This window comes from Panicum virgatum, chromosome 3N, assembly GCF_016808335.1.
Source record: "Panicum virgatum strain AP13 chromosome 3N, P.virgatum_v5, whole genome shotgun sequence".
Lineage (NCBI taxonomy): Eukaryota > Viridiplantae > Streptophyta > Magnoliopsida > Poales > Poaceae > Panicum > Panicum virgatum.
The window spans coordinates 15,484,928-15,512,147 of NC_053147.1; the positions used below are offsets into that span (position 1 = coordinate 15,484,928).

Consider the following 27,220-nt stretch of genomic DNA (forward strand, 5'->3'; position numbering starts at 1 on the left):
CCATCATGGACCACGGGGAGGGGAAGCACCAACCCGAAGCAGCACGAACCGAGGGTGACCGTGAGCGAGACCAAAATTTTGGGAAGAGACCCACCAGCCAGTAGCAGAGCGCCAAGCAAGCGCCGGGCAGCAACGCAGCGCATCCACTCATCGTCCGGGAGTCCCTCCACCACAGCCACTAGCCAGCAAGGCCGCGGCTGCGCTCGCCCCCGCTCCCCTTCCCGCACGCACAAGCGCGACCAGATGGCCGCCGCCCCGTCCTCCTCTGCCGCCGCCTGCTTCCTTTCCTCCCCGTGCCCCCTGCCTCGCCGCCCGCGCCATTTCCCCAGGCACCTCGCGTGCGCCGCGGCCTCCAAGCACGCGCCCGCCGCTTCCTCCTCCCGCTCGCTCGCCCTCCCCTCTCCCGCGCCGTGGCCGCGGCCGCGGCGGCTAGCCGAGCTGGTCCCCGCCGAGGCGGCGGGCCGGCTGCTGTCGTCGGCCGCGGGCTCCCTCATCGTCGCGCTCGCCTCCGCGGCGCTGATCCTCGGCGACGCAGGCGCGGCCTCCGCGTTCGTGGTCGCCACGCCGCGGAAGCTGCAGGCGGACGAGCTCGCCACCGTGCGCCTCTTCCAGGAGAACACGCCCTCCGTCGTCTACATCACCAACCTCGCCGTGAGGCACGCCCACTCACGCTCAGTGGCTTCTGTTTGGTGCGCCGGTGTCCTGAACACCTGATGCGAAGGCTGTGGAGGTAATTTCATCGATGTGCTGCAGGCAGGACGCGTTCACGCTCGACGTGCTCGAGGTGCCGCAGGGGTCCGGGTCGGGGTTTGTCTGGGATAAGAGTGGCCATATCGTCACCAATTTCCATGTCATCCGTGGCGCGTCGGACCTCAGGTTGGTTCACAGGGCTGGATGCTTTTCTACTACGCAGCTTTAGATTTGTTATGCTTAGCCTTAGCTCAAAGCGTGTCAATCCTACTAAATGTAAAGGTTGCTGAAGTTTCATTATAATATGCTCTAGACTTGCAATAATTTGAAATGAATGGAGGGGGGAAAGGGGTTTTAGACTTGCAGTACTGCAAAGTGTTGGCGCAAATACTTATTGACGATAGCCCAGCAAACTGCAACAGGGCCCAGTAATGGTTCATGATCAATTTGGTTCCCTAGAGACCTGGTCAGAGCACGAGCAGTATATCTAAAGATCTACAGTTTAGTGTAGCAGAAGCAACAACACACATGTTCCGTAGCTTCACTACTATCTGGTTGTCAGAAGTTATGGAAAATTATATGCGCCTGCATTTACAGAAATTCTTTGGATATAATGTATTACTCTAGAAGTTCTTCACACTCCACTTTCAGGTAATACTTAATGCTACCCTTGAGCATTTTTGCTGCAAAAGGTTTAATGCTTCAAGCTAAAAATGGATAAACTTCTGATTACTGCTAAACCACTTCCGTGCGTTGATCGGTCATGCTCTGCAGCAGTGCCCAACTGCCCATCACCATGCTAATGTCAAAAACTCAAATCACGGTGATGGGCACAAAACGTCCACGTATGCTTCTGCCTTTTTGAATATTTTCTAGATGATGATCCATAAGGGTGAGGCTATGTTATGCTAGCCTGGTGCACGTGCATGGGCACCAGGGTGAAGCTAGCTTTCGTTAGTAAACTGATTAATATTTACCATATATTATTATTACTTGAGTGGTGTGCCACCTTGATTTTTATGTTGGCTTCGCCACTGGATGTATGGTGGCAAGGTGAAGTTACCACTGATACTTTTTTATACAGGGTCACACTTGCTGATCAGTCAGTGTATGAAGCACAAGTTGTTGGATTTGATCAGGACAAGGACGTTGCTGTTTTGCGTATCAAAGCACCAATGGATAAACTAAGACCTATACCAGTTGGTGTGTCAGCAGACCTACTGGTTGGTCAGAAAGTATATGCCATTGGAAATCCAGTGAGTGTTTAGAACACCTTTCTTTTTGTTGTGTCGCTTGTAATATAATTAGATTATCTGCGCATGACAGTTGATTTGTAGCTTAGAACTAGATGTCTTATCTTAAAGCTACCGTTTAGTGTTCTAACTTTTAATTACACGTGTTTATATTCCTGATATTTTTCTTATTTTGACTTTGCATTCTTGATCCATGCTATAACAATCATAAAAGGCCAAATGTTGCTTCTGTTTCATGAATATGTTATCAGGTTGCATTTAGAGGTAACAGCATATTTGATAGAGTTGCAACAAACAATATATAATGCTAGATAGAGAAGCAACAAACAATAATATGATTAGACAAAACATGTGTATGGCGTATATATTGGCAGACCAAAGTTTAACAAAACTCCTGTATTGAAAGGTATGGTCTTTACTTTGTTAGGAAAATTGGTGAACTTCAATAATTCGAGTGAGTTCTTTTGATTATGAGTACATTTGACTGATTACTTATTTATCCACAGTCTTAATGTTTATTATTTTCTGTGTTCGCAGTTTGGCCTTGACCACACTCTTACAACAGGTGTTATCAGGTAGAACATTGTTCGATAAGCTGATTCATCTTTGGTTGATTCATATGGGAATGCCCTGAGACTCTGTTTTGCTGTTTCTGCTGATTCCCCTAGTGGACTGCGTAGAGAAATTAGTTCAGCTGCCACAGGACGTCCTATACAAGATGTGATACAGACTGATGCTGCTATCAACCCTGGTAACAGTGGTGGTCCACTCCTTGATAGTTCAGGAAACTTGATAGGTGTAAACACTGCTATATACTCACCCTCAGGAGCATCATCTGGTGTTGGTTTTTCCATTCCAGTTGATACAGTATGTACATTTTTTACTCAAGTTTCCAAAAATCTGTTGCCAATAGTAGTTCACTGAAATCAGTTCAGCAGTTCAGATTTTTTTCCCCTGCTCTCTTCCTAACAGCTGAACCCCGTATTTTGACAATAACATAAATGATGCCTATTTTCAGGTTGGAGGCATTGTGGATCAACTTATAAAATTTGGTAAGGTGACAAGACCTATTTTGGGAATAAAATTTGCCCCTGATCAATCTGTAGAGCAGCTTGGATTAAGTGGAGTGCTTGTCTTGGATGCTCCTCCAAATGGACCAGCTGGCAAAGCAGTAAGAAGCTTTTTGTGTTTCCTAGAATTTAGAAAGAACTCAACTTGAAAGCACAGATTTCTTAGACTGGGCATGATGTTAATTATAATTTATACTTCAGTTCTGCTTTTGAGTCATAGGCAGCATTCTTTCAGTTGTTCATGGTCTATACCCAGTTACAACATAGACAATCATCGGATGGGAAAACATTGTAGCTTCCATTGACTTTCCTGTGTGTTTGGTCAGAACGAAGGACAACCTAGAAAATAAAATGGACACGAAGAACTATTTGAAAGAATAAATGCAGTTTGGAAACAAGTGTTTGAAGCATAGTGCTACTGAGTCTAAAAGTTCTACTTCTAATGTTGCTTGCCAGGGTCTTCAATCAACCAAACGAGATGCCTACGGTCGGCTTGTCCTGGGGGATATAATTACCTCTGTGAATGGTGCGAAGGTAACAAATGGAAGCGACTTGTACCGGATATTGGATCAGTGTAAAGTTGGGGAAACGGTAAGCTTTGACCTATGTTTACAAAAAGGACTATGTTACTTTTGAAAATTGCTCAGATACTGAATTTCATGGTATTCAAGGTGACTGTGGAAGTCTTGCGTGGTGACCATAAAGAAAAGATCCCTGTGGTCCTTGAACCAAAGCCTGATGAATCATAGGAGAAACCAGGTTCATCTGTATCATATGCTCAGCTGCTTACTTAGGTGCAGAGATGCAAATTACAAGGCCTTAGCATTTCGCCTACCACGGGATTCATTGTACATAATTCATACTTGTAAATCAAACTATCTCTGGTCTGGTGGAAAAGGTTATCCATGTTGGCCTCAATGCTATAGTGTGTCATGCTTGTTTTTTCTTGGGTCGCTTCAATACAGATGTCCCATAGATCATACTCATATCTGTCTGGTCTGGGGCATGTATATACATCATACAGTTCTTAGATGGCCTACCTTATTAATACTGTGTTCATCAGAGGACCCTCTAGAGAAGGGAACTGCAGCTTGATGAACTTTCTGATATCACAGATCACCTAAGCCTTTTTGACCAAAATACTTTTGCTGGATCACTTGGCGTCGTTGCCGTCCTAGGTGTGACCTGGAACACAGCAGCGATCAATGTGATAGCTATGCTCTGACGTGCCATGGATTGCTAGGGTTACCGCCTTAGATAACTAGAGCTTGTCGTGGAGTTCGAAAATCCACACAGTTGCAGGAAAAGAGAGGACTGAAGGGGACGTCGATGTTTCGTTACACGCGACAATATAATAGCTATCGGAAAAGGTTTTTGGGAACTAGCTAGTGTTATGATCACATTTTCTTGCGACTAAGATGTTGCAATGGAAAGTGCCGGAAATAGCGACTGAAAATGATATGGCCCGATAGTAGCTAGATTAATACGCCAATAATACTAGTAGCGTTTAGCATTCCAATCGATGCCGGCTGCTGTTGATCAATTGCATGGTGCGGCATCGAGTCAAGAGGTTTTTCGATCAGAAAGCGGTCGCGGACACATCCGGGAATAAACAAAATCGTTGACGACGCACCCAGGTCACGCACGCCGCCGCGTCTCTTTCGATCGCGTCCCGGGTCTGTTTCGCATTAACCCCCGGGCTTAAGCTTAGCCCCTCGCCCCCTCGCCACCAGACTAATAACCAGGCCGGCTTCCTAATCACGCCTCCACCCAAACTAATGGCCGAGGTCTCTACCGTGCGGGGGGCACCACGCGCCGTCGTAGGCCGGAAGGAACACGGTTTGGCGCGAGCTAGCTCTGTAATATTTAATCGCTCTCGTCACCGGCTATACGGTTATGTACGGCTTTGGTCTTGTGAAAGGTGAGTGCAAGCTGAAGTGGTACCCCGTACCAGCAGGGCCACCTGACCGCTCCGGCGAAGAAACGTCGGACCTGGCCGTCGGGTGTGCGTGGCAGTACGAGTACGGCACGGCTCGGCTGCTAGGACGGACGTCCTGGGCTCCCTGGCAGCGGTAGCGTAGTTAAGGCGGACATGGATGCATCATGGCACGACCCAGGATTGTTAGCGCCACTAATAATCCGGCCGAGGAGTAAAGCTTGGGAAATGAGCGAGGGGTTGGTGCATCAGGCGACGGAAAACGACGCCACTTTTATTTTCCCTAGCCTTTGTATATGCTCGACACCAACTGAGTTTGCATCGTAGCGTCCTCGGGAGAAAGGTGAACTTCCATCTGAAGGAAGATGCGGTGTTTCCCCTGCTGGCTGGTTCAGATCATCCGATCTGCATGCCGGACTCCATGCGCCAGGCAACGTCAGGACGACGATCAGGTAGGTGCCAGCTTACGCTAAGCACTAGCTAGTAGTGGTGACGGTGAATCCGATGGGTAGAACATCGCCACCAAAATAAAACAAACGTGAACAGACTTACAATAGATCACGCCCCATGATCCAAAATATCTCTGTTCAACAAGAAAGAAAGGAAATCTAGAGCGCTAAATACCTAAAACGGAGTGTGCACATAGCTAACACACTGCACCACTGTCCTGCTGCAAGCTCTGTTACACTGATGATGCGATGATAAAATTCTGATTATACCAACAAACAAACCAGCAAAAGGTTGTGAGAACCGCCCAATTTGATACTATTTTAAACGAACTGCCGGTCATTATCATCCAGATGAGAGTTAACACGTGCTTGCTGGAGAGCGTGCCACATGTTATCCCACATCTAGAGACACGAATAACCGACACGTCATTCATCCAAAATAATATCAAATCCTGTAGTCCTGGTATGTGCTCCAACATACGCCCAGAATCAGCATATGCACATACCGTTTATAATCGAATACATCGCCAATAATCCACAAAGAGCAATTTTACACACTTAATATTACAAGTTCAACATAGGTGGGTTTCAAACTTCACTTACAAGCCTTGGGCTCACGAAAGTCATATTAAACAGAAACATAAAGTTTATTGCATTTACATGCTCTCACGAAGCTCGATTACGATAAAAACTTACTAAAGTAATGACCCCTTGCTCAAGGACATCATTACAGCCACCACGACCGACTCTTCCCCCGCGTTTGGATCAGCGGGGTAGAAGTGGCCGAACACCACTTCTGGCTCACCTGCAACTAGGTTTAGAAAGCAACCTGAGTACAAAAGGTACTCGCAAGACTTACGCGATTAAATAAACAAGGATCATGCAATGGCTCAAGTAAAAGCTTTAAGGTTAAGTAATTATTGCATAAGCACTAGCTCTCTACACTATCACCTATCAGAATTAATTAATCTTGCCCAACCCCAAACACTTTTAGTTGATTAAGAGAGTAATATAATCTATAACTGATCATAGCTGTAACATGAACCATTCCCATCATAAACGAAATTCGACGAGGAGTTCATGGGATAATGAGCTTGCTCATAACCGAGAGCGCGGCAATTCGAATTGATTATAACCTTGCAAGGGTGTACTACTTTACCCACACGACGCGAGGACCATGCGACTCACCCAACCGATCACGCCGGGCAAGGGGGTACTCACGTCAACCGTTCCCAACAAGGCTCATCCATACCATTATATTGCATATGTGGTAGCACGAAAAGGTGCTCAAAACCGACGTCATCCACTCGGTCCTTAATCGATCCAAGCGGACTATGCCCATGTGATTTCATTCTCTAGGCCCTACCATTCCGCTCGAATATCGATACTACCAAACTCTTAACAACCCAACCAAACCAGTGCGATCAAGGATAAATGGTAAATGTGATCCTCCAAACCATTCTTGTCTAGCGAGCAATAGAAGTATTCTAAGCAGGGCTAAGCCTCTAGTCAAGTTAAGTAGTTAACTATCTAACTAGTGCCAAGGAAAGGGATAACAAATCAAGGATGGATTATGCATAAAGATAGGTATAAAAATGCAATACATACATATTATACATATATAGCCCAACAATACCCAAGTGAAATAGCTAAACTAAATCAGATTAGATAGGTGCAAAGAATATGCTTAGCTGCTTGCCTTGGTTAACTTCGGGCTCGACCACGAACGGGATTCCGGGTCAGGCTCCACGGACTCGGTGGGCTCCACGGGTTCGACCTCCGACGGTTCGGTCACAATAATGCATGAATGCGATGCAAGAATTAAGAAATGAACTAAACAACAATAAATTATGAAATAATTTGATAATTCAGAGGACATCACAAAGAACTCAATAAAATTGGTTTTACAGAAAAATCATTTCCCTATAATTAATCATAAATATATTAATTTTCAGCCACTCTAAACAAGGTAAATCAGAAAAGGCATGCAATATTAATTAAACAAATCCAATAAAATTATATTAGATACTAGGCATGAAAACAAAGCTAACAAAACTGGTTTTACTGTTTTATCACTTTCCAGCAAAAAGTTCTATATTAAACCATTTTCAGATAAAGCATAAGAAAACAAGATAAAACTTTGATAAACAGCAATAAAGCATGTGAACAAGTTGCACCACTGAAAACCACACCCCACAAGGAGTCTAACAAAATTTGGTTTGGCATTTTTCAAGCAGTATACAAATAACTAAGCATTAAACTCACTTTTCCAAGATAAAACTATAGATAAATCTATAGCAAGGTAACATGCAAAACAATATTTTTCTTGAGTATATCTCAGCTAAAGGAATCCAACACAATAAGTTTCATAATTTTTGGAGCTATACACGAATTTCTATGGATTTTACAAGATTGCTGCTCCAATACAAAACCCTAAAACGCTAGGTGCACCCCGCAGAGCCGGCCCTGAGACCGACAGGCGGGGCCCATGGGCCAGCGGCCCACCCAGGCCGGGTCAAGGCGAGGCCGGCCTTGACCGCGGCACGGGCGCGGCGCGCGCGCACGCGCGTGCGCGGCGACGGCGAGCGGCGGCGGCGCGAGGCGGTGCGACGAGGCGGGGCCAGAGCGGGGAAGGGGAGGTGCACACGACGATGCGGAGGTGGCGGCGCGATGAGTAGGGGCGGCGGTGGACCGAGGCGAGCGGCGGCGGGCCTGCACGGCGGGGCCCAAGGCCGGGTTAGGGGCGAAATCGGTCGAGGATAGGGAGGACTAGGTGGCGCGCGTGCTAGATCGGGGAGGACCTCACTGGCGGCGACGAATCGCGGCGGCGACGAAGCTCGGGGCGACGGTAATGGAGGAGGGGAATGGGAGCTAGGGTTTAAGGCAGGGAAGCCGGTCGGGCACGGGTGCTAGAGGGGAGGGGGAGCAGGCGGCCGGTGCGGATAAGGACGCGCGGAATGAGGATCGCCGGCACGTGGCGCGAGGATGGCCGGCGGCGGCGACGCATGCGGTGTGGTGCGGCGCGCTCCGTGCAGAACAGAGAGAGGAGGAGAGGGAGAGACTGACGGGTGGGCCCGACGGGGGATTTTTTTTTTATTTCTTTTTTTTCTTGGGCTGTGACAAAGGTACCGATCAATTGCAGAGTGTTGAACGAGTCCCTCACGTTCTCGCCTCCTCCTTCGTTTGTGCTTGGCCGGCGGCTCCGCCAAACGGCCTCGCCACGCATGCACGCGCGCATCTCGCGCACGGCACGCACGACACGCAGCTCCCGCACGGGTCTCGCTCCACGCGTAGCTCGCTCGCTCGGTGCGCTCGCTGCGCAACTGCATACACAGGCGCTGCCTGTTGTAATCTATATATTGTGACTTGAGATCAATACTGAAGATTGTCTTGGCTCTCTCTCTTTCACAGAGCAAATTAGTATACCACACCGACTCAATAACTCTATGTTACTACGTATTCGTGTACGTATGCAGAATTGAAGATAGGAGAATTGAAGATAGGGTAGAACCACACCGGGAGTGCCTACGCCACGTCGTCAGAACGGGTGGTAGCTGCGCCGGAACACGGCGGTGTTGGCGAACAGCCCGACGAGGTCCTGCTTGTACGGCAGGAACGATCTCCGGCGCACTCCATTGCCGGCCCGGCGCCGCCCGCGTAGTAGCTCCAGGCGTGGTCGCCGAGAGCGGCCGTGGCGCCGCCGCCGCCGCTCCTCCCCTTACGGCCGGACCGGCCGGAGGCTGCGCCGGTGGTGTTCAGGAACACGAACTTCTCCTTGCCGTCGCTCTGGCTCCGCCCGACGAGCCGCGGCCGCCAGCGGAGGACCGACCCCGTGGAGCCGCTCTTCTTGCACCGCGCCGGGGACGCCGCCGACCACCCGGGGGACCACGGGCAGTACATCCCCGCCGGGACCGAGTCGAGGTCGTCGTTGTCGTCGTCCGCGGGTGGTTGCTGCGCCGGCGCCTGCTCCCTGTCCACCAGCAGGAGCCGCCCTAGCGGCACCCGCGCGGTGGCCGTCGCCGCCTCCGGATCTGGCGGGGACCTCGGCCGGCCGAAGACCGGGTACAGCGCGCCCAGGTGACCGCCGCCGCCTCCCGCGGCCAGAAGAGGCGGCGGGACGGCGGCGAAGGTGAAGTCGCCATCGTCCATGACCTACCTCGCGGCTCCTGCGTACTGCTCGCGCTCGGCCTCCGTGCCCGGACTCGGGCCACTGCCGCGTCCCATGGTAAGATTATAGTTGTTTATGCAGTCCGCAGACTGTTCGCGAATGATACTAATTAATTCAGAATTAATTAATATTTAGCAGATGGTTACTGTAGCATCACTGTTGCAAATCATGGATTAAGTAGTCTCATTAGATTCGTCTCGCGATTTACAGCCCATCTATACAAAAAGTTTTATAAATAGACTTCATTTAGTACTTCATGCATGTGTCGAAACATTCGATGTGACAATTTTTTGGAACTAAACACAAAAACATAGCCTCAGGCACATGCGCTTGGTGGAAATGTGGAACAGTGCATTGACCTCTGTCCTCTGCACTTGCGCTGCAGTCTAGGGCCCTATGTAGTAGTGCCCTATTTTACCGATGTGCTTCTATTTTAGTAGGGAATTACTGATGTGGTAAATAAAGTATAACACTAGCAGTGAATGACTGACTGGAAGGTTTTCTTGAGGAGGCACTGACTTTTTTTTTTTGAGGGACTGCACCAGTTTTATTATCAAGTAGCACTATAGCTGGTACAAATTCCATATGGAGGATCAATGAACCATACATATCGCCCTACATAATTATATATCGAGTTTCTTGCTATTCTGTGAGCATCGCCATTTGAGTTCCTGCCTTCATGAACAAAATTTGCCTTTGTGAAGCTCGTCATCTCCGCCTTAATCTCCCGGGCAATGTGGCCATACAAGCCCATGCCTGGCCCTGTATGCTACGCACCACATTCACACAATCAGATGCGATCGTAATCCTCTGCATCCCCAGATCTCGTGCAAGAGCAAGCCCCTCCCTGCCGGCCAGTGCTTCTGCATTTTCTGGTGAAGAAACTCCCGTCACCACGAGAGCTGACGCACCTTGGAAGATGCCAGCTTCGTCTCTTGCTACCGCTGCAACGACTGCCATAGATGAGTTCTTAGACAGTGCTGCATCGACGTTGATCTTCATCATTCCTTGTGGTGGCGGGATCCATCTTGGTGCGGGAGGCTGCTCTCCCTTGTGATTCTTCGCCCATGGCTTCTCCATATTCAGTTCAGATAGGAACTTCTCCACAAAATTCAGTTCAGATAGGAACTTCTCCACAAAATTCAGTTCAGATAGGAACTTCTCCACGAAAGAATGAGTCGATAGTGGACTTTGGAACAACTCTTCATGAATAATCTTTCGCCTTGCATACCATATCGCCCACAAAGTTACCACCAGACGCATTAAGTTCTCCTGATGTAAAACTGCTATGGCCTCATGTATCCATCCCCGCGTATCATCCTGCTGGGCTTGTGCAATAAACTCCAGCTCCTCTCCTTGCAAAGCCCAGAAAATAAAAAATAGGGAGACGAGCCAACCGGCCAAAAAACCCCCAGTCTTCCATTGAAACTTCTGTTTTCCCTTCCGCACGGAACAAATGGCACTTCACATCGTGTGATCCGTGCATGGAAAAAAGGCTGCCAATTCAATCACCCTAACAGGCCGTGCACCTCCGCAGCGAAGAACTACCAAACCCAAAGGGCCGGGCCCAAACTAGGCGCCAAACGTGCCGTGCACCCGACAAGCCCGACCTGAAATCTACCCCGCCCCTACAAAAAAAAAATGAAGCATCAAATCAGAGCAGCCACGTGCCGTCGGCGCACCAATCATGCAGCAGCGCCGCACGTTTGACGCGTACTACGTCCGACGAGGACTTGCTCCCCTCCCAGGCTCCCAGTGCGCCGCGCGCGGCTGGCGGCTAGCCCAATGGCGGGCGGGCGGCGGCGGCGCATTCACGGTCACGGGGTCTTCCCCGAGAAGGACACGCGGCCGAAGCCCCAGTGCCCCACCCGGTACATCTCGTCCAGCCACGCCAGCTCCGCCGCCTCGTCCTGGCCCGGCGCCGGCGCCGGCGCGGTCGCCGCGCCGGGGGCGTCCGCCGCCGCCGTCCCGCCCGCGCCGGGCGGAGGAGGCGTCCCCGCCTTGGCGCCCTTGTCGCAGTCGCGCGCCGCTTCTGTTATCGTCGTCGCCGCCGCGGCGGCGGCGACGTCGCGCACCCGCTTCTTGTGCAGCAGGAAGCGGCGGCGCCTCCTGAGGCGGCCGACGCAGCGGCGGCCCACAACGAGCGGCGCCTTGACGAGCGCCAGCCCCAGCAGGCTGACGACCGCGCACGGGCAGCAGCCCAGCGCGACGCAGTCCGCGATCGCCACCGCCGCGCAGGACCGGCACCTCCACCCCGCGCGCCCCGCCGCCGCCGCAGTCGTCGTGGTGGGCGGCTCCTCGTCGAACCACCGCCCGCGCCTCGGGGGCGCCGCCACCGCGCTGTTGCCGCCGCGACACTGCCCCGCCGCCGCCGCGCGCTGCTGCTCCTTCTCCCCCCTGCTCATCGTACAGCAGCAGCAGCAGCAGCAGAAAGGCGCTGAGGCGCACACACGGTGAGCTCGGGAATGGGAACCGAACCAGACCGGACCGGACCGGTGGTAGCCGTAGCCCGCCCCCGGCGAATGATCGCGACACGACACACGGCGAGCGTTTTGTAGGTGGCTTCCGGGTTACGAGCAGCCGCGCGCGCTGCGCGCCCTGCACCGCAGGCCGCTGCTGCAGGCCGGGCCGGTAAACTTCATTTATTACTGCATCGCCTCTCAGTAAAACATACACTCGCAGGCTAGCCAGCCTCTCGAGTCTGAACGCCACGAACAGGAAACAGCAGCCTGTTGAACGCCACGCCATAGCCCACAGCCACAAGCAGGAGGCTTGCACCGCACTTCCTCAGCCCGTACGCCACGTTCGGCCGCAACAGAACAAGCAAAACCGACCAAAGACGCGAGGCTGGGTTTACTCACTCTCCACCTCGTCGCCGGCCGGGCGGTGGCCGTGACAGAGGCTGGCGAGGTGAGGTAGCATGAGCTGGATCACTCTACGCTACAGACTACAGGCCAGAGGGCATACACGGAACGGTGATGGCCGCGGGCGGGGGCGAGGACGGGTAGCTACAGTGCTCGAAAACTGCAAGCTCTGGTGCTTTCGCTCTCACGCCTTTTGCGGTGTGGGGGGCGCAGCGCAGGGAGGGGGGGGGGGGGGTACCCCGTGAGTCGAAGGCCGGCCCGCGCAGGGCGCCATTTCGGGAGGTAAAAGCGGTCGGCATTTTAATCCGTCTACTGTGGGGGCACGTCAGCGCTAGTGCAAGTGGAAACTGTAGCGGCCAACGCATCGTGTCTGATTCGTTGCAGGGGGTGGTGGTGGTTTTCGCTCGCTGTGGTAAGTGGTAACCACTCACATGCGCGCCGTGCCCGTGAGAAAACCGGTATGGGCGTGCGTGTGGCTCGGAGGCAAAGGCGAGACAGGGTTCAGGCTTCCTTCAGAGACTGCGAGTGGCCGTGGCTGAAGGTATGAAGCCTGAAGGCTGGCTGCTCCCACTACTGTGCTGTGTGGTGGCTGGTGCCTTCATGGCTGCGTATTGAGCAGCGGCAGGGTTTCAGATCGAATTCAGACAAGGCTTGCTTTGGGACAGCGAGTACATTGATCAGAAGGCGACAAGTGTAGCTGATGACCATGCAATGGGCAATGGCGTGTCATTACTGGGGGGGCGTATCGACAAGCAAGACGGGTGGCTAGAAAACACGGATGCGGGGGGAGGAGATGGATGGAGGTGCATGTGCAGAACGTGTCGGAATCTTATGGCCATGAGCTCCGCCGCCTGCTACGAGTTGTCAGGTACATGGGCACTGTTCTTCCTGTTCCGGCAGCTAGCACCCACACTGGCCGCGCACTAGCTTGGATTTTGGGCTAGCACCTAGATTGCGAGAGGAGCTTCATACCACCATCAGAGGAGAGGCATCTAGTGTTCCGACTCTCCTGGTTCTGAACAAGGAGATGAGTAGGGAAATGCAGCTTGGACTGTTCGGAACGAAACGTGCTTCATTTTAGCGACGACCACCAGGACCAGCTGCGCACGGCGCATCGCAGGGACGTCTACACGCCGTGGTATCCCGATCCAGTTGACGTGAGACAATATCTACTACTGTAGCATGCATCAGCAGCAGCAGCTGTACAGGACAAGTCCATACTGACCACGTGTTCGACTGGAAAGGCGAAACAGATGCCATGACCAATTTAATCGTGCGAAGTCGTGGACGAAATAAGACCGGACTAAAACCCAAGTTCTTGCAAGAGATCAATGGGCAAATATGTCATCAGCCACGCCCTTGTTAGTTACTAGTAGTTCTTTGTTGGGAAATTAAGGAGATAAGGGTACTAGGGAAGTGCATATACGTACAGCTAGACATGGAATCTAGCTCATTTGTTTGACGACGCACGCAGCATTGGCAAACACCGGAGCAGAATCAGCAGAGAGTTCCGATGCGAATACCTGCTCTCGGGAGCCGCCGCTTCGCTTGCAGGCTGCTTGCAACTTCTCGGTCCATGGCCGTTACTGCCGCCCGTCAGAGAAAAGGGAACCGGACCAAACGCAAACGATCGAGATGCTTCAGCTCTGCGCCAAAGGGGGGGGGGGGAGGGGGGGGGGGGGGGGGGGGGGACGGACGCCAACGAGCAACTGAATTGCAAAAGATATCTTGGTAACGTTGGGATCGGCGCAGATTCGCAGATATTTGAGCCGCGCATCAATCTCGGACTCAGTATGCGACGATGCTCTCTCTTTTTTTTTTTGGCACCGCTGGATATGTGCGATATTGGGCAGCTAGCTTGCATGCCTTTTGCGGAAAGTTTGCACTCGTCTTCTAATCTTCATTTGCAGATAGTAGTAGTATTTATGTAGGTAGCTGAGTGTACTGCTATATATCGTGGATGACTCGCCCCTTGTTTAGTTGCAAAGTTCAAAATTCCAAAAAAAAAATCGGCACCTGCATGGAGAATTAAATCTAGACGAAATAAAAAATATATTGCACAGTTTGCCTGTAAATCGCGAGACGAATCTAATGAACCTAATTAGACCATAATTAGACGCTAAATTGCTATAGTAATGCTATAGTAAACAACATCTAATAATGGATTAATTAGGCTCATTAGATTCGTCTTGCGATTTACAGACGAGTTCTGTAATTTATTTTGTGATTAGTCTATATTTAGTATCTCAAATATAGAAAGATGCTCTTTCAAAAATTTTACACAGACCAACTAAACAAGGTCTCGATCAGATTCGTAGACGGGACAGGAACTTGCCGTGCACGGTGTGCGGTGCGCCCTGGCCGGCAGAAGTTAGATCCATGATCCAGGCTTGGCGCTGTCGATCTGCTATCTTATCTTCCCAGTCAAACTAGGAATACGGAGCAGTAGATCGCTAGATCATGATGTGTGATCCTTTGCTGACAAACATCTGAATATTGCCATCAATTAATGTATCAAGATTATTCAAGACTCAAGCATGGTCATTAAGGTTTGTTGTACCTTTTAATTTCAGCTTGTTGCATGAATGGAAAAAAAAATAACTTTTCTTTATAGCAGCTGATCGATAGGTAGGGGAATAAAATGTTTCCCCCATACGTACGTGGAGTTCAGAATCAAATCATAAGAGCTCCACTTCTCCACTGCTACAATTTTGGACGCCACAAATTAAAGAATCTTCTCCGGATCCCGACTCTAAATTAGAATTGGCACCGGACAGCTATGGATGGAAATGGGTCGGGTCGACCCATTGGGTAGTTGACCCGACCCACAAAAATAGGGACAATGGGTTATAGAGCCGACTCTAAATTTTAAAATGGGTTAATAGGGCCGGTACCTATTGACCCGATGGGTATTATGGGTCGACCCACTTGTCATATTAATAATTTTTTATTTAATTTATTGGTTTTCTTCATTCTTTTGAATAAATACAACTAGTCATAAGTTGTTAGATTCTATATACTTCGAAATATAATGAGGAATATTATACGTTGGAAGTGAAAATGGATAAAATTAAAATCATGGACCGCTAGTAAATATATTTAATTTGATGCATTGCTAACAATCTTAACATATTATTGTGATATATATTAATCTTGAATCTTATCTTTTCTAAAAGTGTTCATAGTATTCATGGTTTATAATTATAGAAAAATATTTGGATCGGCCCATAATACCCAATGGGCCATCAAAGTCATAACATCTAGGAGAAATGGGTCGACCCATGACCCCTGGAATTGGCCTCGAGGCCATGGGGCCGGGTCCAAAGCCAGGGCCGGGTCGGCCCATTCCCATCTTGACGGACAGCCCGCTAACATATACGTATTGTAGCCGGACCGTATCGAAGGAGGTCATGCAGGCAATCTGTGGTTGATATAGTAGGCGACTAGGCGTGCGCTCCCTATTGCAAACGTACCAAGGGTTTACCATGGAGGTGTCAGGCGGCGGCATCCACGCTCTGTGCGAGGACGCCCTCGCCGAGATCCTTGTCCGCCTCCCCTCCGAGTCCGTGCTCCGCTGCCGCGCCGTCTGCAGGAGCTGGCGCTGCGTCGCCGCGGATCCCTCGTTCCTCGCCGCCCACGCCGCCCGCCGCCCACGCGAGATGATCGTCGTCTGCATGGAACACGGAATGACTCGCAGCGCCGCCCATCTCTACCTAGACCTCGAGCCGGCGGCGGGACGGCGGCGTTTCTACCTTTCCCCAGTGCGCCCGCTAGCCGAGGACGGAACCTCGACCGTCTTCTGCCTTCGCGCTACCCTCGACGGCCTTGTTGTACTGCAGGAATCACGCCGTGGCCTGTACATCATCTGCAACCCGATCACGGAGCAGTGGACCAATCTGCCGGTGCTGCCTCGGTGCTCCACCACCTACGCGTGCGGCTTCTACTTCCACACCTTGTCCGGCGAATACCGCCTCATGTGCCATGGCGTAGAAGATGAGGAGGAGGAGGAAGGCGGGGACACCACCAGGTCCAACTACCACTATGTCCTCTCGGCTGGCAGCACGCTGCCTCGGCGACTGAGTCGCGCTCCGTCGTCGGAAGCACCCAGCACCAAGCCGGCGTACGGTATCCCCGTGTCCTATCGGGAGATACTGCATTGGTTCTCTGAGCATCCCCAAGGCACCGAGACCGGCAAGATGCTGGCGTTCGACACGGTTTCCGAGACGTTCCGCCTGATGTCGGGCCCACCAGGGCCGGAGCGGCCGGACCTGGAGTGGATGAGGGATCTGCTGGTGCTCGACGGGGAGCTCAGCGTTGCGACTAAGCTGGATCTGACGCTGGACATCTGGGTACTGCAGGACTACGGGGCGGCGGAGCGGTGGACGCTGCGCCATCGAGTGAGGCTGCCGCCGCCGAGAGATTTTGGGCTCATCGGGGATCTCCCGATGATCTACAGGGCACTCCCTGTTGAGCGCAATGCCATCCTGATCGCGTGCACATCAGCTAGGATGGGCACGTTGTACGATCTCAAAGAGAACAGGGTGTGCCGGCTGATCGACTTTGGGGGTCGCCCTACGTTCGTGGTGTTCAGTGAGAGCCTCGTGCGGCATGCCTTCTTCGACCTGCCACCGTTCCCCGACATCACGCCACCAAAGTTCTCCGAGCCAGATGGAGAAAGTGAAGAATTTGCATAGAAGTTGCCGGTTCATGAAACATTAAGACTATGCACAGGCCACAGGGCGAGAACTAGCAAACAGCTCAAGAACAAGCAGTAATTACAGCTAGGGAGTACGTACAAATGCACTACCGTATTAGGCATCGCATAGCTACATGATGACAACTTGATCCATCGCTATTCAGAATCACGTCGTGGAACTCGGCTGCACCGCGACAGCGGCTGCGCCGTCACCCGCGGCGGCCCGCGTCTCCACCGACGACGTCGTCGGCGGCGCCTCCATCTTGGCAATGCCGCGGCCGCCGCCACGAGGAGGCGGCCCGTGCGCGCCGAGCCCGCCGGCGGCCTCCATGTCGTCGTCGTAGTAGGCGACGCGGTCCCTGCGCGGGCGGGGCCGCAGGTTGTTAGAGTCTAGAAACAACACTGTGTACGGATCGAGCGGGATTTCTTTCTCTTTTCTATGATCTGAGTTCAAGATAAACCTAGAACTACAACAATAGCGTAGAGAAAAGAGATAGAGGAGCGGAGTAGAGGACCTTCAGAGCCTGCAGTAGAGTTAGATCCGGCCATCACGGGTTCGCTGATGCAGATCCGCTCAAAGGCGGCGACGATTGGAGCAGTGTAGTCGATGCCGGAGCGAACGGCGTCGTGGACGATGGCGGCGATGAAAGCGGCGGAGGTGGGGCTTCCCGCTGCTCCAGCACTCCCCCTAGATCGGCTAGGGTTTAGGATGTGGGAAAAGGGTACTGGCGGCGCGACGAACTTCGTTGTGCGTGCCCCGGCCCCTTCACCCCTTTTATTCTAGCGCTGTGCAGCGGGGGCCCACCAACCATTAAGGGTTGGGCGCCCCCGATCAGGGCGCGGATTAGGGGGCCTAATAGGCCGTTGGGTCTATTAGGAAAGAGATCACTCCAACATTCTCCCCCTTGATCTCACTTTGTTCTTTTAACTTTATACCTTTACTTGAAACTTTTTCTTTAATTGTTCCATCACAGATTAATGAATAGAGCATGCTTTATCATCACGGTCCAAGGCCGATAGACTCAACAGCTACCACATACATCACTGTTTTTGAAACAAAATTCTTTATCTTTTGGGCCCTTTTTATTCTCCAGAAATCACAGGCTTTCCCTTAAACCCATGCCGGCTATGTGTTCCATGAACACATTGGGTGGTAAGCCTTTAGTGAGCGGATCCGCAAGCATTTTCTTTGTACTTATATGCTCGAGTGTAATAGAGTGATTCTGGATTTTCTCTTTCACAACATAAAACTTTATGTCAATGTGTTTGGCAGCACCACTTGACTTATTGTTGTGAGCATAAAACACTGCTGGTTCATTGTCGCAGTACATTCTGAGTGGTCTTTGAATGCTGTCTACCACTCTTAAACCGGGTATAAATTTCTTTAACCATTCAACCTGCCCCGAAGCCTCATAACATGCTACAAATTCAGCGTACATCGTCGATGATGCAGTGACGCTTTGTTTGGAGCTTTTCCACGATATAGCTCCTCCTGCGAGTGTGAACACATAACCGGACGTGGACTTTCGGTCATCGATGTCCCCCGCAAAATCTGCATCTGAGTACCCTTCTATCTCTAGGGAGTCGGATTTTCTGTATGTTAGCATGAGGCCTTTTGTGCCTTGCACATAACGTAATGCTTTCTTTACCATAATCCAGTGTGCCTGTCCTGGATTACTTTGATATCTGCCAAGTATCCCGGTAACAAAAGCTAAGTCAGGGCGTGTACAAACTTGAGCATACTGTAGGCTTCCGACAGCTGAAGCATATGGAACCGCTTTCATTTGATCGATCTCATACTGGTTCCTGGGACATTGAAATTTCCCAAATCTATCGCCCTTGACTATTGGAGCAGGTGAAGGCTTGCACATATGCATACTGTATTTCTTTAGAATTTTTTCTAAGTATGCCTTTTGTGACAGTCCTAATACCCCCTTTGTTCTATCTCGGTGAATTTCAATTCCCAAAACAAATGAAGCTTCACCGAGATCTTTCATATCAAAGTTTGAGGACAAGAATTCCTTTGTCTCTAGTAGTAGACCAACATCACTACTAGCAAGTAGAATGTCATCCACATACAAGATCAGGAAAATAAATTTTCCACTTCTGAACTTTGCATAAATGCAATTGTCCTCCTCATTTTCTTTAAACCCAAATTTTCTTATGGTTTCATCAAACTTTAAATACCACTGCCTAGAGGCTTGCTTTAATCCATAAATGGATTTCTTTAAGCGACACCCCATATGTTCTTTTCCTTTCATGACAAAACCTTTTGGTTGTGCCATATAAACATTTTCATACAAATCCCCGTTAAGAAATGCCGTCTTTACATCCATCTGATGTAACTCTAAGTCATAATGTGCCACCAATGCCATTATAATCCTGAAGGAATCCTTACACGAAACCGGAGAAAAGGTTTCGTTATAGTCTATCCATTCTCTTTGCGTAAAGCCTTTTGCCACGAGTCGTGCTTTGAACCTTTCTACATTCCCTTTGGAGTCATGTTTTATCTTGTAAACCCATTTACAGCCTACTGTTTTGGCTCCTTTAGGAATTTCCTCTAAGTCCCAAACACCATTGGAACTCATTGATTTCATCTCATCTTTCATAGCTTCCAGCCATTTGGATGAGTGAATACTTCTCATGGCTTCTTCATATGAAGCGGGATCACCCTCCATATGAACCTCTTCTGTATTATAAACTTCATAGTCGCTAGAAATAGCCGACCTTCTTTCTCTTTGTGACCTTCTAAGGGCCACTGCTTGTGGCACATTTTGTGCCTCAACTTCTGGCATATTTTCCATAGGGGGCTGTAGCACCTCCTCCTCATGTCCAATCGCGGGTTCAGGCGGTTCCTGGATGACAGGTTCCAAACCTTCGCTCACTGTTGGTATGGGTGGAGTTGCGACAGGTGTTGACACCGTAATAACTGGAATAGTTGGCGCAGCAACAACCGAAGAAGGTACTGACGTCACTATTTCAGGAACTTTTGGTGCAGCATCAACAGGTAGTGAGAAAAATGGCTCTTGAATCATAGGAGTAGGCACATACACCCGCTTCTCCTCAAGGTCAATTTCTCTAGGTACCATGCTCCCCCTGATCATTTCACTTTCTAGAAAGACAGCATGTCTCGTTTCTACAAACTTTGTATGTCTGTCTGGGCAGTAGAAACGAAAACCTTTCGACTTTTCAGGATAGCCTATAAAGTGGCAGCTTACAGTTTTGGAATCCAGTTTTCCAATATTTGGATTAAACACTTTAGCCTCAGCTGGGCTCCCCCAGACCCGTAGGTGAGTCAGTGAGGGTTCTCTTCCTGTCCATAGCTCATACGGTGTTTTGGGCACTGATTTGCTTGGCACTCTGTTTAGAATATGGATGGCGGTTTTCAACGCCTCCATCCACAGACTCAATGGCAATGAGGAATAACTCATCATACTGCGCACCATATCCATTAGTGTACAGTTGCGCCTTTCAGCTACTCCATTTTGCTGAGGCTCCCCCGGTGTAGAGTATTGGGCAACTATACCATTTTCCTGTAAAAACCTCGCAAAAGGTCCAGGAACTTGTCCATAAGGGGTATGTCGACCGTAGTACTCCCCTCCACGGTCTGATCTTACTATTTTAATCCTTTTGTCAAGCTGATTTTCTACCTCAGCTTTGAATATTTTAAATTTATCCAATGCTTCAGATCTTTCTTTAATTGGATAAATGTAACCATAGCGGGAGTAATCGTCTGTGAATGTTATGAACGAATCATAGCCATCCACACTTTTCACAGGAAACGGTCCACATATATCAGTGTGAATTATTTCTAACGTTCCTGCACTTCGTTTGGCACCCTTTTTAATTTGCTTTACTAATTTTCCTTTAATGCATTCAACGCATTGTTCAAGGTCAGAGAACTCTAGCTGTGGAAGAATTTCACTTTTCACTAATCTTTCAATTCTCCCCCTCGAAATATGGCCTAAACGACAGTGCCATAATTTCGATGAAGTATCTTGAGTTCTCTTTCTTTTCTTTGTTTCTTTCTCTGACAAGGATTCATTCACATTCACATTACATACAGAATGCACTTTATCACGCATAGATAATAAATAAAGATCATTGTAAAGGACAGCATCACCAATACAATTATTATCAAACCATAGTTCACATTTGCCATTCGCAAAATGACAACCAAAACCATCTGTGTCTAAGCGTGATACACTGATCAAGTTTCTTTGAAGCGAAGGAACAAATAAAACATCTTTTAATACAAGCATGAAACCATTAACTAGCTCGATGGAGACATCGCCAACAGCTTCAACATCTGCTTGTACTCCGTTCGCGACTTTAATTTGTCTTTCGCTTCTTAGCGTAGTCCTTGTCGAACGGAATCCCTGTAAAGAATTTGCAACATGCACAGTTGCACCAGAATCAATCCACCAAGTAGATTTAGAAAACTTTAAATACAGGGATTCATTAACAAATGAAATTATATTCTCACCATTCTTTGCCATTATCATCTTTAAATAAGCGGGACAATCTGCTTTGCGATGCCCCTTGTCAAAACAGTGGAAGCACTCATCTGGAGCTGGAGTGCGCTGTTGCTGACGCTGTTGCTGATACTTCTGTGGCATAGGGGCTTTGTCTTTAGCTTTAGATGAAGAAGCAGCTTGGAAAGGCCTTTTCTTGTTATTATGCACAAAATTGACAGACCCACCATTCTGTTTCTTGAGTCTATCTTCCTCTTGTGCACACATTGCAATTGCCTTTTCCATGTTCCACTTCTCTGGCTGTGAGTTATAGTTTACAACGAACGTTGCAAACTCTTTTGGCAGAGAGGCGAACACCAGGTGCACCATAAACTCTTCTTTGAGATCCAAGTCCATTGGTTTGAGCTTGGAGTTCAAAGCACACATCCCCATGATATGATCTCTTATCGTACCGGCATTGCCATAGTACCTTTTTGTGATCAACTGCTCTATGATCTGTGTAGCATAAGTCTTTGAAGAACCAGTAAACTGATTCTTTATCTTTGCAAGGTACTCAGCAGCTGAATCACATTCTCCAATTGAACCCAAAATGTTAGGATCAATTGTGTTCTTTATAACTGCCACACATTTCTTGTTGGCGTTATTCCACTTTGTCTTTTCGAGATCATAAGCCATCTTTAAGGGAGCATAGTCCCTTTGCTTTTTCTGCCACTCAGCATCAGTGTCAGATTACCCTCTCACTGGAGCCGGTGGCTCAGTGGGCTTTGGAGTGGTGATGATCTCATCCACCTCTCCACAGACGAAAGCAAGATCAACCTTCTTGATCCATTCGCCATAGTTGTCTCCTTTTAAAGTCGGAATGTGACTGATGAATCCCATCAAGTTCATCCCCGCTGAAAATTTCAAAAAATAGTGAGAACATAATAACAATAATTGCATGTAAAATTCCAACGTTGGTCAAAATAGAACATACAACTGTTTATGCAATTAAATCTATATCACCGTTGGGCAGAAATAGAAATAAATGCACAAAAACTATGAAATTACAGTATTGTAATTAACAACGTTGGTCAGAAAATTAACAATACCATAATGCTCAAAAATAATCTTTTAACCATGCTCTTAAACTTTAATTGTCTCGTTGGTTCGAATTAAAGTAAAGAGCAACTGTAATGACTTTTGCAGCGGAAACAAGTAGAAAATTTCTATTTTCAGAAGCAATACTGTGAACTTTTAGCTTTAAACAATATACACGTTGGTGCAAAATTGAATAGAGATCAAATTATAAACAAATTCATGCAAAATACCATTGAAATTGCTTCTGGAAATAGAAAAAAAAAACGACAAAACAGTACACTGATAATTCGGCCCAGCGGCCCGCAGCCTGCTCGGCCGCCTCCTCGCGGGCCCGAGGCCCGACAGCCAACGGCCGGGCCGCCGAATTGGCCCGCCGCGGCTTCCCTCTCGGGCCGATTGTGGCCCATTCGTCGCTCGGCCACCGCCGGCCGTCGGATCAAATCCGACGGTCGTCCGGTCTTTTCGCCTGAACAAAACCGGCGACGCCGGCGTCGTCCCCGCAAACCCTATTCCATTCTTCCCTCTCCCTTCTCTCTCCACGCGACGGCGGCAGTCATGGAGCCAGGGAAAGAAGCGGCGGCGCCGCCGCCGGCCCCCTCGCCGGCGCGCGTGCTCCCCTGTGTGGGAGCACGCCGCCGTCGAGCGGCTTGGCGGTGGTGCCCTTTCGGAGCCCGCGCGTGGAGAAGCTACCCGAGTCCACGAGCGGCGCCTCCGATCTGTGCCGGCGAGCCGGCCTTCTGTTGAGCTCCCGCGCGGTCGGTGACCGGCGGTGGAGCCTGTGGTTAAACCCAGGTAAAGCCCCGCCCCCTTTTTCCTCTTAGGGTTAGGGTTAGGGTTAGGGTTTCGACTTTTCTTTTCTTTTTCGATTTGCATCGATTTGCTTTTTCTGTGTCTTGATTCTTTGATTCGTGACCGAATCTACACTTCCCATCTCGATCTACACTTAGTGTAGGCCTCTGATACCAATGTTAGAGTCTAGAAACAACACTGTGTACGGATCGAGCGGGATTTCTTTCTCTTTTCTATGATCTGAGTTCAAGATAAACCTAGAACTACAACAATAGCGTAGAGAAAAGAGATAGAGGAGCGGAGTAGAGGACCTTCAGAGCCTGCAGTAGAGTTAGATCCGGCCATCACGGGTTCGCTGATGCAGATCCGCTCAAAGGCGGCGACGATTGGAGCAGTGTAGTCGATGCCGGAGCGAACGGCGTCGTGGACGATGGCGGCGATGAAAGCGGCGGAGGTGGGGCTTCCCGCTGCTCCAGCACTCCCCCTAGATCGGCTAGGGTTTAGGATGTGGGAAAAGGGTACTGGCGGCGCGACGAACTTCGTTGTGCGTGCCCCGGCCCCTTCACCCCTTTTATTCTAGCGCTGTGCAGCGGGGGCCCACCAACCATTAAGGGTTGGGCGCCCCCGATCAGGGCGCGGATTAGGGGGCATAATAGGCCGTTGGGTCTATTAGGAAAGAGATCACTCCAACACAGGTGCCTCTTGGTGCAGACCTGCCCCACGAGGCAGGAGATCACCAGCAGCGCCGCGATCACGCCCAGCACCACGAACACCGGCGTGTAGGACCCGCCGCCGCCGGCCGACGCGTCACGCTGCCCCTGCAACGGGCGCGCGCCGGCGGGGAAGAGAGGCGTCGTGGTGGAGGACATGGTCGTCGTCGCTAGCTGCTTCGTTCGGACTCCTCCCCCGTCTCGATCGGCTTCGTCTGGGATCGCGCACGCGTGCTAAGAGCGATTTGGAGGGTACTTCCGTGCTTGTTTCTTGCGGTGCTCGGGCTTAATATGCTTGGAGTGAGCTCAAAGGCTGCGGTTAGTGTGGACGGCGTGGTTTGGATCTTTGCAAGCGTGTCCCTTTTGGCCATGGTAAAGGTGAAGCTAAGCATAAACATAAAGCATACCGCCGTTTGGTGTCAGTTTTACATTTTTTCCCCAGAGGATGTACTGGATGGAATGGATTTTTGTTGCAGTTCAGCAGTACAAAACACAAAAGTTCTCTCTGGATGCTGGTGAGTGGTGACACACTGACAGTTTAGGTTGAATGTTCAGCAGTGGAGAGGCATGTGCCTTAGCCGTTGCATAACTGTGCCAGATGACGTCTTGTCCGTGCAGCGCAATTGGCTGGTGCAGACTAAAGTGATGCCACGTCAGCCGGAACCCGCACAGCTGAAGACTTGACCTGCCCCGATGACCGTCCTTCTCGGCCGTCCATCGCCGAGCAAGCAGTGAGCGAGGCGCTCCCAAGAACCCGCGCGCCATGGCTTCCACCGCCCTCTCCTCCGCCTCCTTCTCCCTGCTGAATGTCCCCACTGCCTCCTCCTCGCTCCCTAAGGCCACAGTCACCTTCGTCGCCCGCGGCCGTGGCGGCCGCTTCGCCGTCGCCTGCACGTCGACGGCCTCGCCCAAGGTGCTCGAGCTCGGGGACGCCATCTCGGGGCTCACCCTCGAGGAGGCGCGGGGCCTCGTGGACCACCTGCAGGAGCGGCTCGGCGTCACCGCCGCCGCGTTCGCCCCCGCGGCCGTGGTCGCGGCGCCCGTGGAGAAGACGGAGTTCGACGTGGTGATCGAGGAGGTGCCCAGCAGCGCGCGCATCGCGACCGTCAAGGTGGTGCGCGCGCTGACGAACCTGGCGCTCAAGGAGGCCAAGGACCTCATCGAGGGCCTGCCCAAGAAGCTCAAGGAGGCCGTGAGCAAGGACGAGGCCGATGACGCCAAGAAGCAGCTCGAGGAGGTCGGCGCCAAGGTGTCCATCGCCTGAGCGGCTGAGCCGATGCGCCGCAAGCACTAGCTTACACTAGGACTCCCTTTTTTCCACAATTTTTTTGTTGCCAATTTCTCACACAATTTTGTTCCCCTTGTTGCTCTAACATTTGTACTGCTGCCGTGTTGTCTCAGTACGACGAGTCGACGACACAATGAGTTTGGCAAGTCACGTACTGAGCATTCAAATTTTAAAAATCTGTAACAAGTGCACAAGAGCACGATCCCGCACTGATGGATGCCCAGGGGCTTGGGCGGCTGGGCGCAAAGACGCCGAACTGTCGCAGGCTCTTGACCCCGACGTGGCCTGCCTTTTGCGCGAGCGTCCACTTGCCGCCGGTTGCCGGAAGCCGGTGAGACCAGAGACGCGAAACCGAAAGCTCCCATGCCCAACTCCACCCTCTATCTCCATCGCTGCCACGTGCGTTTTCCCAGCCCAAGACCACCGATGCTTGCAGCAGTCAGCTCACCGGCGAAAGGCGACGCAACCGGTTCCGGGCTAGCGAGTTTCGTCCACAAACTGCGTGCAGCCACCGGGATAGCTACTCCCGTTAGAATAAATATTATGATGGGTGAGTAGCTGGCTCATATCTACGTGGAGAAGAGAGAAATAAAAAGAGAAAACAGCACAGGCGACTCACGATGCGCCGGCCGCAGCGAGCGAAGACGCGCTCGGCGTGCTCTTATTGGCTGAGAGGCAAAGTTTGCATTGAATAGCTGTGGGTCCCGCCACTACTACGTGCGCCTCGTTGCCGGCAGCAGGCGAGCAGCAACCGAAACCATTATATTTGCTCTTAGGAGATTTACTAGTATGTCGTTTTAGTCTATTCTAAATTAAACTTTATCTTTGACCAAATTATAGAAAATTATACAGATGCATATACGTTATTGAAAATAGCTTTGCTTGTTGGAATGATCCGAATTATAACGTGTGTCTTGTTAGGATGCCTAAAGGGCCACATTTCGGATCCGTCCTATATACATCTTGTAAGCCACACGGAAATAGTCTGATTTTTTGACTTAGGATAAAACTAAAAATGAATAATATTTTGAAACAGAGGGCGTACTTAGTTTGCTTGTTGTACCAGGAACCCGCGCTACATTTCCGTTTCTGGGCTGCGGAAAGGATCAGAAACCGGCCCATAGCTAGGCTTTGGATGCACCGTGCTGCCTTGCGACTAGCACTGGTTGTCACTCTGTGGTACCCTCTCGGTATAAGTTCGACGAGTGGTTTCATCGTGAACCAAATACTCCCAGCTGTCCAAGCATGCAAGCAGAACTTCCTAAATCAAATTTGAGTAGCTCTGGCCATTTCATTACATATAGTTTTTTCTATTTAAAATAACAAATTTTGTATAGAAATTGGCGTTCAAAGTTGCACCATGTAAACCGCATCAGTATCCTAAACAACGTATACGTGTGATCATGGGGAGTTCGCTGCATCACTCGATTCTATCTCTACGAGTAGGGAGTTCATCCAACCTGCAAAGTGCATCCATTTACCTTTAAAAAAAGTGCACACATCAATTGCACTTTCCCATTCAATCCTAGTACACAATCAGAATAGCTTTTAACATTTTTATGTTGAAACATGATGTAAACCAAGAATAGCATATATTCAAGCAGAAAAAAAAGTGAACCTAGAAAATGATGAAGGGAGAAGGGAAGCATTGGCAGTTTAGCAATGAAAATTCCATCTCTATATAAAGGCATGCAACTTATCGTCGTGAGCAAGAGACAAATAAGCACATACACCCAGCATACACGAATAAATTGT

At 50.2% G+C, this 27,220-nt stretch overlaps 4 protein-coding genes and 1 pseudogene across 4 annotated transcripts; 3 read left to right on the plus strand and 2 right to left on the minus strand.

Annotated features, from left to right (window-relative positions):
- Nucleotides 1–136: 136 nt before the first annotated feature.
- Nucleotides 137–4,120, plus strand: LOC120664595 (protease Do-like 1, chloroplastic). Its single transcript, XM_039943874.1, has 8 exons — nucleotides 137–656; nucleotides 754–876; nucleotides 1,775–1,946; nucleotides 2,481–2,518; nucleotides 2,612–2,810; nucleotides 2,962–3,114; nucleotides 3,470–3,604; nucleotides 3,685–4,120. Exons 1-8 carry the CDS (start codon nucleotides 244–246, stop codon nucleotides 3,760–3,762), a joined length of 1,311 nt encoding a protein of 436 aa, XP_039799808.1. The 5' UTR covers nucleotides 137–243; the 3' UTR covers nucleotides 3,763–4,120.
- Nucleotides 4,121–8,744: 4,624 nt separating this feature from the next.
- LOC120664597 lies at nucleotides 8,745–9,981 on the minus strand (annotated as a pseudogene).
- Nucleotides 9,982–10,981: 1,000 nt separating this feature from the next.
- On the minus strand, nucleotides 10,982–12,062 carry LOC120664598. The gene has a single exon (XM_039943875.1). The coding sequence runs from the start codon at nucleotides 11,969–11,971 to the stop codon at nucleotides 11,384–11,386; it is 588 nt and encodes a 195-aa protein (XP_039799809.1). The 5' UTR covers nucleotides 11,972–12,062; the 3' UTR covers nucleotides 10,982–11,383.
- A 3,853-nt stretch (nucleotides 12,063–15,915) lies between these two features.
- On the plus strand, nucleotides 15,916–17,124 carry LOC120667595 (F-box protein CPR1-like). The gene has a single exon (XM_039947640.1). It carries the CDS (start codon nucleotides 15,916–15,918, stop codon nucleotides 17,122–17,124), a length of 1,209 nt encoding a protein of 402 aa, XP_039803574.1.
- Nucleotides 17,125–24,940: 7,816 nt separating this feature from the next.
- On the plus strand, nucleotides 24,941–25,441 carry LOC120664599 (50S ribosomal protein L12, chloroplastic-like). The gene has a single exon (XM_039943877.1). The coding sequence runs from the start codon at nucleotides 24,941–24,943 to the stop codon at nucleotides 25,439–25,441; it is 501 nt and encodes a 166-aa protein (XP_039799811.1).
- The last annotated feature ends 1,779 nt before the right edge of the window (nucleotides 25,442–27,220 follow it).